The sequence below is a fragment of the Electrona antarctica genome, assembly GCF_951216825.1.
Source record: "Electrona antarctica genome assembly, chromosome: 4".
Lineage (NCBI taxonomy): Eukaryota > Metazoa > Chordata > Actinopteri > Myctophiformes > Myctophidae > Electrona > Electrona antarctica.
Window position 1 is genome coordinate 20,280,008 of NC_136809.1, and position 13,193 is coordinate 20,293,200.

Consider the following 13,193-nt stretch of genomic DNA (forward strand, 5'->3'; position numbering starts at 1 on the left):
AGTTAAACGAGTTATAATTGGCTACAATTATAATATAAATACTATTTATATCATGTTATAATTGTAGCCAATTATAAAACTTGTTTGTTCATGTCAAACACTGAATATTGTAAGTCGAGTGTACCATTTATTGTGAAGAAAGATAGGGTCCGCACGCTGGATGATGACCATTTGAAAAAAATAAGTTTTGGAACATCATCCAGTGTGTGGACCTTATTTCTTTTCCATTATTCTAACCTCGGCCGGTACCTGTTTTTCAGTGTGGATGTACATGCTATATTGCGCTTCTTTATATTTCAAATCACATTAATATAGCAGTCATAAAAGCCAAAATAACTACCTACAAAGACAAAACACACAATATGGATTTTATTTTTTATTTGAAAAGGGCCATGCTCGCCCTTTTGTATACGATCACTTTAAACATACCACAAACTCAAACTCAAAACATTGCATTACCTAGTAAAAATAAATTACTGAGGAATGTAACAAATAAAACAATCAAGTAAAGTGCAAAAGTTATAGTTGCACTACAGGAGTCTATGACTCCCTTTCGGGGTTACTGAATAATTCCAACGCTGCTGTAAGCAAAAAAGTTAAACAGTACAAAGGATAATAATCATCATACTATAAGATTTCAAGACAAGAGAAAACCAAAAATCAAATTGGTTCAGAATATTGTGCATTACATCTACTGAGGGAAAGATGGTGGCATGGGGTACGGCACCATTGGTGGTGGTGGTGGTGGCTGTGGGGTCTGTGGTGGTGGCTGTTGAGCGTTGAAAGGGAACGGTGGGTGGTTCATTCCGTTCTGAGCGGCCCTCTGCACTCCCCCAAACTGAGGCGGGCCCTGGAAGTTTTGATTACCAAAGGCAGCCACCTGGTTTGCGGGAGCACCGAAACTACCCTGTCCGTTGCCGTTGTTATAGCTGTTGCCATAGTTACCACTAGAACTACCACTGTTTCCACCGTAGTTCCCACCATTTTGGTTCTTATTGCCGCCAAAGGCACTCTTTGGCCCGCCACTGAACCCCCTATCGTTGTCCCGATCCCTGAAGCTACCACCACCACCACCGCCAAAGTTATTATTCCTCCCTCCCCCAGAATACCTATCCCGGCGGTCATCCTTGTAGCCACTTCTTCCCCCCCTTCCACGGCCTGGAGCAGAAGAGAAAGGAGGGCGAGGGAAGGAAATGAAGAGAAAGGAAATTATGAAATCAGAATGACTTACAACTCTTGAGGTCATCACACACTAAGTTGTTGATTTTTCATGCATTCACCTAGTAGTCAATTTAAGGTAATTCCTCTCACAAAAGGTGCAGAACAGTGCCATCAACTCAATGACAGCTGTAGTCTGTGCAGTGTATTTAGATCAACTTTTACTTCACCCATGTAGCAAAAATGATGTTGCTACATGTATAGCAACAACTAATGAGACAGAGGTATAACTCCCGGATTCAAAGGTATAACAACGCATAGGTTGCACCAGGTCTAAATGGGTTAATGTGAAGACATTGGAGATCATCGTGTGTGTTGAACTGTGTTCATAGGAATTTACCTCCTCTGTCCTCTGCCATCTGGATCAGCTTGGGGTTGATGGCCTGGTTGGCCTCACGGAGCACAGAGATCAGGTCAGCAGCCTGTTTCATGTTGTTGGGGGTGAAGAAGGTGTAGGCCGTGCCCGTTTTTTGACTGCGGGCCGTGCGTCCAATACGATGGATATAATCCTCAGAGGAGTTAGGGTAGTCATAATTGATGACAAATTTCACATCCTCCACATCTGTGAAAGTGTTGCAGTGTGGCAAAACAAAAAGGAGGTCGCCACATGGGATTTTGCACACCACAACAGCCAGATCAAAAGGACAACGAGTTAGCAACAGTGGAGGTCGGGGGGAAGGTGGAGTGGTTATTAGAATAGGCTGCGGAGGAAATGCGTTAAAACATTGGAAAATAGTACATACAGCTACTCCATGGGAATACTACTGTGGGAAGAGAGAAACGATGCACACTCCAGTTGCTTACCATAATCAATAAGATCCAAACGACATTCGCCCTCCCTTTTGTTACCAAGGGAGGAAAAACAAACAAAAAAACAAAACGATTTGAAGTCTTACCATAAAGGAGTATGCATTCACTAGTCCTTTCCCAATGCAGCGAAATCCCCCACAAATTGTCAAGTGACATCCAGGAGCTTCTATGCAGTTGGGCCATTATGTGCACTGGGGCCTCCTCATGTGCCAATATCTGACCTTTCAAAAGGTATGTTTCTGAAGGTCCTTTTTCCCCCTGTACATACTCATAAGAAGCTTGCTACTAAAGGCCACACTGCACATCTTGCCAAGACCTAATGGACCATGAGCTAATTTGACAGGGTCCCCAAAAAAGAAAAAGGCCCAAATACTGAACCTGTGAGAAAAAAAAGCGTAGTGCAACGCCCCCTCCCCGCTCAGTATTGTCAAGGCAAGATCTTTCCAGAAGCCAGTGTTCACTTGAGAAAATGTCTCTCGTTGGCAGGTCTCGACATGACTTTAAAACGCAGGCGAGGGAGGAACTTTGGTTTTTGAGCTGTCTTTCTCTAGATGCCACCCCGACAACCCCTTTAAACACGTGCCAGGTGTCACCAATTCCAATGACTTACACAATAGGTATAAACCTGCTCTCTCCATTTCATGAAAACCAGCCCTTTGAGGAAACAAAAACAAAAACGGAAAGCTTAGACAGGCTCGCAAACACCCATGCTATTTGGTACAAGCTCCGAAGATAACAATTGTTCCAAATCTCAAACAAGTGACTTGCAATACAGTGCTCTCTAACAAAACAGCATGCAAGGCAAAAGTCACAGCATCAAGCATGTCGTTTTTACGTTTGAGTTGGAAACAGCTGACTGGCTGGCTGGTATTGGTCCTTAAAATCCATGGAAAGAGAACAGAGTGTGCGTGTAATAAAAGGACAAAGGCTTAGCCACACCGCCTTTTGATGATTACTGGCACACGAGTGCTTTCACCTCTCTAGGCCCACTGGGTGGCAAGCCAGTGGAGCACTTCCAATATGTCGTCCTTCTCCCTCTCGAGGCCTGGAACTGTCATGCCTAGCGCCTGCCACAAAGACTGCACCTTTAGGTGAGAAAAACTCAGAAAATGCATAGAAAAGTTAAAGAAAGCAAAAACACTTTCTTTAAAAACTGTGTAACATTGAAGAGAGACAACAAATGGGGCTAGTCAAAGATATACTGACCTAGTCCACGGGAGGCCACGTCAGTAGCAATGAGGATTGGTGCCTTTCCGTATTTGAACTCTGGAGAAATAATTAATAAATAATAATTAATTCATAAATAATTGCTGCATTTTAGTATTATATAATGTAGAATGATTTCTTTAAAAATCACACCTGTGTGAAGTGAGGGGCGCTAATATTATAGTGAGGGGCGCTAATATTATAGTCTAACTCATGTTGATTAGGTGATGTAAAACAAACAAACATTAAATGCCATTAACAATAAAGAGACAATATGACGTAATGAGGGACAATATGACGTAATTTTCCCTTCATTGTCAATGTTGTCATGTTTTAAAACAAACATTGAACTAAAAACAAACATTAAACCTGTAGGAGGGGCTGGTGCCCCTCAAAAATCCATATGCACTAAGAAATAGTGCAACATCCCAGAACATACCATTGAGAACCCAGTCCCTTTCTTGCTGGCTCTTATCTCCATGAATGCCCATTGCTGGCCAGCTGTGGTTGACAAACAATACACATCAGAAATGAAACACTGAAACACTACACTACTCTACTATTTTGCAGATTGTGCAATTCATTGTTGTTATTGCATGTTGTAGGCTAGGGCATTCATGGCATTTTCATTTTGTGAGCACAAGCCTGACATGCCCATACAGTCTATGGCTGCCATCGGTCCTTACGTAAATGCAGCTACAATTTAGGCATTTAGCAGACGCTCTTAATCCAGAGCGATTTACATTAAGCAAGAACAAAAGCATGGCAATAAATCACATACATAAAAAGTAGTTATCATGAAACATACGTAAGCTAAGAACGTAACAGTGGAATATCTATAATGAAACCATATATATGAACTATACATATATACTATACTATGCATATATACTATAAAGTGCTATGACTACATAAAATGCAATTCTAGTGCTGTCTACGTACCATGCTATAAGTCCGTATAAAATGCTATCACATAAAGTGCTATCTAAGGGGCTAGGGCAAGTGCTACGGGCAGACATAAAAACAGCTGTGAAAAGGTCACGCCTGGTGCACGCTGATAAATGCAGGATGTGCGGCGTACCTTTAATCAGTTTCTTTAATCCCCTTTTTTACAACTTGTGCCTACTGCTGATTGAGAATGTGCTATAGAGTAGTAATTATTTTAGAACAAGAGAAAACATATCCTTAAGGTTGGCATGAAAAGTGGATCCTTACCCATCTCTCCTCATCCTCCTGGTGATCTCATCACAGCGCCTCTTGGTCTCCACAAAGATAATGGTCTTATTCTCTTTCTCACTCATGATCTCCTCCAGAAGACGGAGGAGTCTGAAGAGGACAAGAATGGTAGCATGTTAAATAAACTGCTTCTCAGATAGAATAACAGTGTTCCCCCATGATGAGGTTGTAAAGAAGAATGAGTTGTGCTTTTTTTATATTGCCTGCTATGATGTAAAAATTCCAATACTATCTGGTATTATACAAGATTCCTTCTTCACTACATTTTTCTGTCAAGTCCGTGTATATATATATATATATATATATATATATATATATATACGGACCCCAATGTATACTCTGTGTATATAATAGTTGAGCCCCACAGTGTGTATGGGGCGGGCAAACTCCTCTTAAAGTGAACGTGGATGGTGACATAGGTTAACTTCATTTATGCTAACAGCTAGCGGGAGTGTTAGGGAGTCCGCTACTCACTTGTCCTCTTTCTCCATGTCATTGCAGACATCAACAATCTGCAAGATATTGTGGTTGGCGCTGAGCTGGAGTGCACCCACATTGATTTGGACAGAGTCCTTCAGGAAGTCCTCAGCCAGCTGGCGAACCTCCTTTGGCCAAGTGGCACTCCACATCAGTGTCTGACGATCCGGCTGGGAGGCGAGGAAAAGTCATGCTCGACCAACCAAAATGTGTTTATGCAATCTCAAAGTACATTTACGACTTATAATGTTGCTGGAAAACCCCTTGATCAATTCTTGAAATGGAGTGATGGAAGTATGGTTAATAATCTACAGCATTTATTCTGAGACGACCTCTATGCAAAAGGTGATAAAAGTACATACCCGAATTTGGTCTACTATTTTGCGGATTTGTGGCTCAAAGCCCATGTCCAGCATACGATCGGCTTCGTCCAGCACCAGGTAGGTGCAACGTTTCAGGTTAGTCTTTCCACACTCCAGGAAGTCAATGAGTCGCCCCGGGGTAGCGATGCAAATCTCAACACCTAAAATAATGGATTATGTTAAATATTCTTTCTCGAGAAAAATGTGCCTTTCCCCCCAAACAAAAACACACAAAAACAAATAATGTATCAGTCTGAAGTTTTTTAACCATATGATGAGCAAATGGTCTGTGAAAATGAATAGAAGAGCATCAGTGCATTAGGCATCCCATGGCCAAACTTAATTGTACCTCTCTCAAGGTCTCTGATCTGGGGTCCTTTTGGTGCTCCACCGTAGATGCAGGTGCTCTTCAGACGGGAGGCCCTACCGTACTCAGCAGCAACCTGCTGCACTTGCTGAGCCAGTTCACGGGTTGGAGCCAGCACCAGACACTGGGGGAACAAACAGACTGTTCATAGGGCAGATGAAGCACATTGCTTGAAAGTTAATTACTCTAGATCAGGGGTGGGCAACTTTGATGATGGAAAGGGACACTATATTTCCACACTCACTCCAGAGGGCCACATTGCATATTTCTGTCGTAGCAAAAATAGCCGACCTGCAAGCTCAAAACGTGGCGCACTGAGACGCGTTTTGAGCTTTGTAGATCAGCTATTTTTGCTATATTTGAATTGAAATCCTGAATACTTTTTTGCTATTTTTTGAATTGGAATCCTGAAAAGTTTCATTTTTATTCATGAACTAAATACAAACACATTGGACATTAAAAAGAAATGACAATAACATTTTAATACTAGTCATCAAGCTACATATACAGTATAGACTGAAGTAATTAAAACGGGTCAAGTTTGCATGTTTGGAACTGTAACAGCTGAAATCAATAATGCATCAGTATTGTGATATTAACCTGAGGGCCGCATTAAGTGAAGGTGGGGGCCACATGTGGTCCCCGGGCCACAAGTTGCCCACCCATGCTCTAGATTGTATTAGTTAATGTTATCATCATCATTTTTCGACCGTTATGTTATGTTATAGATGGCTAGCCTCCAACAGATTAGTTATAAGCATGCTGATTCAGTCATAATAAAAACTAAATTTTTAACCAAGTAGTTTCAGGTAATTCAGGCCTTTTTTAATCAACAGGGGGACTCAGGGGTAAGCCATGACTTGAGGGAGGCAGGAGGATTTTCATGCATGCATGCAGGGCAGGAATTTCACGGCGGCCACGGCGGCCATGGCCGTCGTTGCCCCTCTCTTTGGCCGTGTGCCCCTCGAAAAAGTATATGCCCATACGGCCACAGTGGCCGTGGTGCCCCGACCGGCGCCCACAGAAGTTCATTTTACCGTTTATCGCAATTTTCCAGTCATTACGGTAACCAATGTTCCCCTCACGTCCCGCGCAGAACAAATATGTGTTGTAGTTGTGTTGCCATTTGCAAAGTGGTTTGATTATTTTGCGGTACTTTGCCTTAATAACTACCCCCGCTGCCGCTGGTCGTCATGACGCGCGCATACACACACACACACACACACACCCGCACGCCTCCTCCTCCGCGCCACACATACACGCACTGACAGAGTAAACAGAGGGCATTTAGCCCACACGCTGCCTACTAGTGTAGCTAATCTAGCTATCCGGTCAAACTGCAACTATCACTCAAAACAAAACAATGTTTCCTACAGTTGCGACAGTGTGGCGGTCCTACGTCACATGTATTAACGTTGGTCGGACATGGTCCAGCTGATTTCCTTTTGTCTAATGCGAAACAGCGTGGCTGTCCATACAAGGAGGAGATCTACCGAATCTATCTAGCCCACCAAAACAAACATAAATGTACTTTTGCGTCGCATTATGGATAGCGACAGAAAGACACCATGGATATAATTAAACAATTGTTCCCCTGTGCACAGCACACACTGTCTCCAGGTAAGAACAAAAAACTGATTTGAAGCTGCACTTTCACTTTGTGTTGACTTACTGCAGAGTCCTCAGTCCTGCAGCGGTGCAGCCCCACAATGGAGAAATTATCTTATCTGTCACTAACCTCTCTACAATGCCATGTTATTCAATATATTAGTTTAGCACAAAATATAGGCTTTTCTAAACCAAGCCCTTATTCAAAAGTTATGTAGGCTGTCATTGTATTTTATGTGAATTAACTCACAGTTTAACCCAATGATCCTCAGCCATTTAAATTTCAAGGACCCCCAAATTAAATTTATATTAATTAGCCTAGGGTGACAGCCTGACAGGCCATTTCATTATGATTTTCATCTCTGGACTGGGTCCCCAAAACATGTTTACAATATTTTAACAGTAGCTACTTATATTTTGTTATTTAAAGCTGTGATTATTTATTTAAGAAGCACTGTTCTGAACCAATGTTCATCGGAAAATCATTTTTTAATTGATGGCCTTCATGCCCTGGCACTTGGCCTTGTGCCCTTAAAAAGTTGACCACACTAAAGGCCAAGTGGCCTTGCCCCTAAAAGGATGAAATTCCAGGCCTGCATGCATGCATTTCAAAATGTCTGGACTAAAATAGTCCAAGCTTGACAAGGACTTGCCATTGGCAGCTTTGACTTTCATTTTGTCAGTTGCTTGCATTCGATTGTCAGTTTCTGCATTATCAGTTCTCTAGACATGCTTTCATTTAGTTTTCAATTCAGAATTGTGACACTTGTAATGTGAAACCATCTATGGAGCCATACAACTACTTCGTAAAAAAAATAAAGGAATCAAATACATGCATGTTTCGTCATATTGTCTCAAGTACTTACAATGGGTCCATCTCCATGCTCCATGAAAGGCTGATGTTGGATGTGCACAATTGCAGGCAGCAAATACTACAACAGACAGATAACAGCATGTTTCAACCAAATGTTATACGCATACACAACTAAAGAAGGGTGCTCCTCTGAGCACAGATCTCCGCCAGGGTCTGGGTTTCCAACCCAGACTGTGTGAGTTAGTTGCAGCCATCAGGACACGAGGAAGCTGCAGGGGGAAATACTTTGTAGGACAGGCGGTACTACAAACTTCAACAAGTAATTGAAGTCCTAGTTAACACAGCCAGCCTAAATAAACCACACTTCTCAGGTTGAACAAGTGTAGAAGAATTACTTACTGCAAGGGTTTTTCCCGACCCAGTCTGAGCGATGCCAACCATATCTTTGCCACTTAGGGCAAGTGGCCATCCCTGAGACTGAATTGAAGTTGGTTCAGTCCAGTTCTGTTTGCCAATAATATCCATGACGTAGCCTGAAAGACAAATTGAAATATAACATCATTTTTAAATATGCATGTATTCTGATCACGAAGCCCCGGCCTCTTTAATATATGGAATTACGACATGTCACTCTAATAGGCTACAGCCTTTTGGCCTCGTGTTCTGGTTGGATGGCCCTTTATTATTACTTTATTATTACCACTTCCTTACTCAAAATCCCATACAAACTGGATCCAAACAGAAGACTACTTGTCATTCTACACTTTCTCTCACTCATTTTGAGCGATACAGTCTCCTTAGCAAATTAGCAGCACATTTTTATAATGTTTATAATGGGGAGTAACTGCATGATATCAAGCGACTGGCAGCAGTAATACAGGCCATAAAACCTTGTTTTCCATTATTGTGTTACATTTTTAACGTGTATTTTGCTGGATTTTAGTTCATAGTTACTGTAAACAGTACTTTCCTTAATTTCGTTCCACAATCTTAATAAAGTGTAAATATTTATTTAAAATCACTACTGCTGATTTATTTATTAGGGACAGCCTGACAGGCTATAAATAAGCTATGAAAAAGATATGCCGGTGACAATCCATCCAAGCAAGCCATTTATTGCCTATATACACATTATTACAATGACACATTCTGCTGGTGGTGGTGTGATGTCGATCTTACTTGGAAAAGTGGCCTCGTGGAATTTGACAATTGGCTTGGGACATTCTCTGCCCTTCACCGTAACTTCCTTGCTTCTGCGAAATTGCTCAACCTCTTGCTGTAATTGAAAAGTACAATACAAATCAATAACGTCTTCAATCAAGTAAGCAATAAGCATGCCATGCATGCAGGTATACACAAGAAGCAGGGCTCCAGCCCAAGATTATTTGATGATTATTAGCCCTGACAAGAAGACATATCAACAAAGAGAAAACATCATCCATGTCTTACCAATGATCTGCGGGTGACATCTGGGTGCTCCTGGTAAAAATTCTTCTGGAATTTTGGGAGCTCATCAAGGTTCCAGTGTTTCTTTCGCAGCTTTTCACCTGGGTTTCCAAATTTCCCTGGAGGAGGTCCACCCCGGCTGCCTCCTCCACCTCCTCCTCCTCCACCAAAACGTGGTGGGCCGCCACCATACCTGCAAAAGGAACAAGATATAAATGTACAAGATAATGTCATGCCTTCAGTATGGATAGCTAGGACCGTAGGCTGACCGTTAATGGGGAGATAGGGAGTGACACGCAGCAAAGCCACGACACGCTGTCAGGCTAGGTGCCCGGACCGCTACGCCAGCGAACTCTGCTTAGTATTGCCAAGTCTGCTTATTCTTTGGCCTTGTTTCTTTTTCCAAGGTTGCAGGAAAATATCTTGAGTTGAGGGTTGCAATTTTTTGGGCTTGTTTTAATAATTTGTCTAGCTTCTTTGGCAAGCCAACATTTCTCTTTGATGTACATGAGTGTGAATGAATGAACAATGCATCACATTGTGTGTGAGACAGTCAATCTGCTCCCTAGTCAGTGATACTGATATTAAAGGGGTTTAACTCGCTCAAGCATGCATGTCATGTTATAATAAATAACCAAAGCATAAGGTATTATACATAGTAATTAGAATATGTGGACAATATGGATCAAATATTTTATTTTGGAATATATCTTATGGCTATTGTTGCGCTTAGGGCTGTCATGGCAACAACTGGAGCGGAGGGCACAAGACCGAAGGGGATGGAGGAGCCTCATCAATGGCCTATGTTCCTCAGGGAATTTAAAGGCCTAAGTAAGAATTGTTGCGCTTGCTTCTACACAGGAGAAAGAAAGAGTGAAACTTGGCAATCCTGGTTTTCATTTGATTTAGGTCATCAAAAGCCAAACATGCGGAGATACACTAAATTGAACATCACCACAGTCTGTGAAATATGCATTTCATTGCAGCTGTTGTGGATTTGACATTAGACATTCATGTATGTATTAATACATGAATACACATAACAATGAAGTAAAAGAATGCTGCTTTACAAATACATACATGTATTGTCCGCAAGCGTCATGGGATGCAGCCTAGCTCTGGTCCATTATGCTATGGACCAGAGCTAGATGCAGCCTAGCTCTGGTTGGTCTAGGATGTAGCCAATGGCCATACTGCCATACATAAAGATGTCAATGATATACGACAAAAAAAACCAAAAAAACAACAGAAAGTGTGTAAATATTAGTTTTTAAAGGCTCTTTTGGCGATCCTGATAACGTCTTCACATTCCCATAGCTCGACAAAAAAAAGCAGCCATCCATACAAATTACGTGAAACAGCACCGTGTTTACACTACAGGTCTCCCATGAATCAAAACTGCTACGTGATGCCTAATTTAGGTCCAACCATACAACGGTACCGTTTGGCCGCTCTTAGCCCTAGAATGGCTCTTGTTGTTTCATACAGTAAGTAAATGATCACAGGCATTCTAGGTCTAGGCCGCTCTCTACCAGATCGGCGAGTTTAATAGTGTATTTATTTCTGTCGTGCGACATAGTGTGTGTAAGTTAACTGTAAATGATCAAGCTTGCCGTTGGTTCACTTGGTTGTGACTTCACTCACTCAATGGCGAATCCATCCTTATCTGGGGCACACAGCCGCACTGTAGCTGCCATTTTAATTATATCCACAAAATAATCAACAATACAAACACTCGAGAAAGGAGGAATCGCATGGAAAAGTATTCAAACACAGACATTTTGTTGTATTGGTGAAGCTCACTGCCATCACGTGACGTAAAATCAATATATTATACATCGCTTTATCTCGTAGAACAGCGCGACGAGCTTAGCTAACGCTAGTCTTCTAACGGGGAGTGTTTTTTTTAGCTGTAGCCTGTAGAACGTGTCAGTTATGACCGACTCACCCCCTATCTCTGCCACGATCTCTGTCAGAAAATCCCGGCATCGTGCTGAAGATCGGTTAAAAAACTAAAGCGTCCGGCTTATTATTGTGTAGGTGACAGTAGGTCAATACAAAAATGGTCTATATACCAACTACGACACCGTCGGCAAAAACGTAAAGAAAATGACGGCAGATAAGATTCTGGTTGAGCGGATGTGACGTTCCGAAGAGTCGGTTCACGCTGCGGTATCAATGCGCCAGGAATGGATATAACTCTATGGTTGGTTGGGATCATTTCGCTTTACAGGTTACTGATCCGGTCCAGGCACAGAGCGGATACGGAAACAGAGCGTGCGTATGTGGTGTTTGTTGAAAATACTCGATACTAGTAGGCTAGGCTGACGGGTGCTACGACGTATATCATTAGGTTCCCAACTCCCCAAGTAAGTTGTATCGTTCCCAAGTAGGCCGGTGGCCGACTGCGACGGGCACGTACAGGTCTAGTCTCCTCAATACAGTATGGGTGCGCCACGTGTGTGTGTGTGTGTGTGTGTACACGGTTGTAATGCACGTAACTCGAGAACCGTTCGTACCACCGACTTCAAATTCGACACACACGTTCCACACCGCAGGGAGTGCAGTGCACTGCCCAGTGTCGATTCGGTCGGACCCACGGTTCTCCAGAACCACCACAAAAGGCTATGGTCAGGCTCTGCCAGTGGGCCTAATCAGCCTAAAATCCCCTCACCAGTCACCTGTGCAATTTCCAGCCTCAGCCAATTGATTGCCATGGCAACCCCACACTTGCCAATTGATTACTTAACCAGTCCACTCTTCAGACACAGGCAGACAGACAGATACAGAGATCTCCATGTGGGACACAGACAGACTGGGTGGTATGACAACAGGTATTGCATACTAGATCTCCATATACAGTATGGGCACAAAAGGGACAGACAGATAGTTAAAACGGGCACCTACAATTTACAATTTACAATTTAGGCATTTAGCAGACGCTCTTAATCCAGAGCGACTTACATTAAGCAATAACAAAAAGCATGGCATACATCACATGTATAAAAAGTAGTTATCATGAATCATGCGTAAACTAAGAACGTAACAGTGGAGTATCTATGTAAACTATACATACTATACTATATAATATATTATACATGTGTACTATAAAGTGCTATGACTACATAAAGTGCAATTCTAGAGCTGTCTACATAACAAGCTATAAGTCTGTTGAAAATACTATCTAAGTCTACATAATGTGCTATCTAAGGGGCTAGGCTAGGGCAAGTGCTACGGGCCATGGTGGAGTCTGAAGAGGTGGGTTTTCAGACTACGGCGGAAGATTGGGAGTGAGGCTGCAGTTCTGACTGCAATGGGAAGTGCATTCCATAGTTTTGGAGCCAGAAGGGAGAAGAGTTTGGGACGTGTGGAGCGTTGTCCCGGCGTTTTTAGTGAAGGTACCTCCAGCTTCCCTGCGTTGGCTGATCTGAGTGAGCGGGAGGGTTTGTAGGGTACGATCATACTTGTGAGATATGGGGGGGCCATGCCTTTGGTTGCTTTGAATGCCAGCATCAGAGTTTTGTATTCTGTGCGGGCAGCGACCGGGAGCCAATGGAGCGAGCGGAGAAGGGGGGAGACGTGTGAGAATTTTGGTTGGTTGAAGACCAAGCGTGCTGCGGCATTTTGGATCAGTTGGAGGGGCTTAAGT

General features: G+C 42.6%; 1 protein-coding gene across 1 annotated transcript; it reads right to left on the reverse strand.

The window, feature by feature from the left end:
- Positions 1 to 390: 390 nt before the first annotated feature.
- On the reverse strand, positions 391 to 11,669 carry LOC306922501 (putative ATP-dependent RNA helicase DDX5). Its single transcript, XM_079500154.1, has 13 exons — positions 11,493 to 11,669; positions 9,548 to 9,737; positions 9,278 to 9,374; positions 8,498 to 8,631; positions 8,151 to 8,216; positions 5,659 to 5,800; positions 5,310 to 5,470; positions 4,945 to 5,117; positions 4,450 to 4,560; positions 3,674 to 3,735; positions 3,235 to 3,294; positions 1,559 to 1,780; positions 391 to 1,158 (listed from the first exon to the last, which is right to left on the reverse strand). Exons 1-13 carry the CDS (start codon positions 11,531 to 11,533, stop codon positions 692 to 694), a joined length of 1,926 nt encoding a protein of 641 aa, XP_079356280.1. The 5' UTR covers positions 11,534 to 11,669; the 3' UTR covers positions 391 to 691.
- Between the last annotated feature and the right edge of the window lie 1,524 nt (positions 11,670 to 13,193).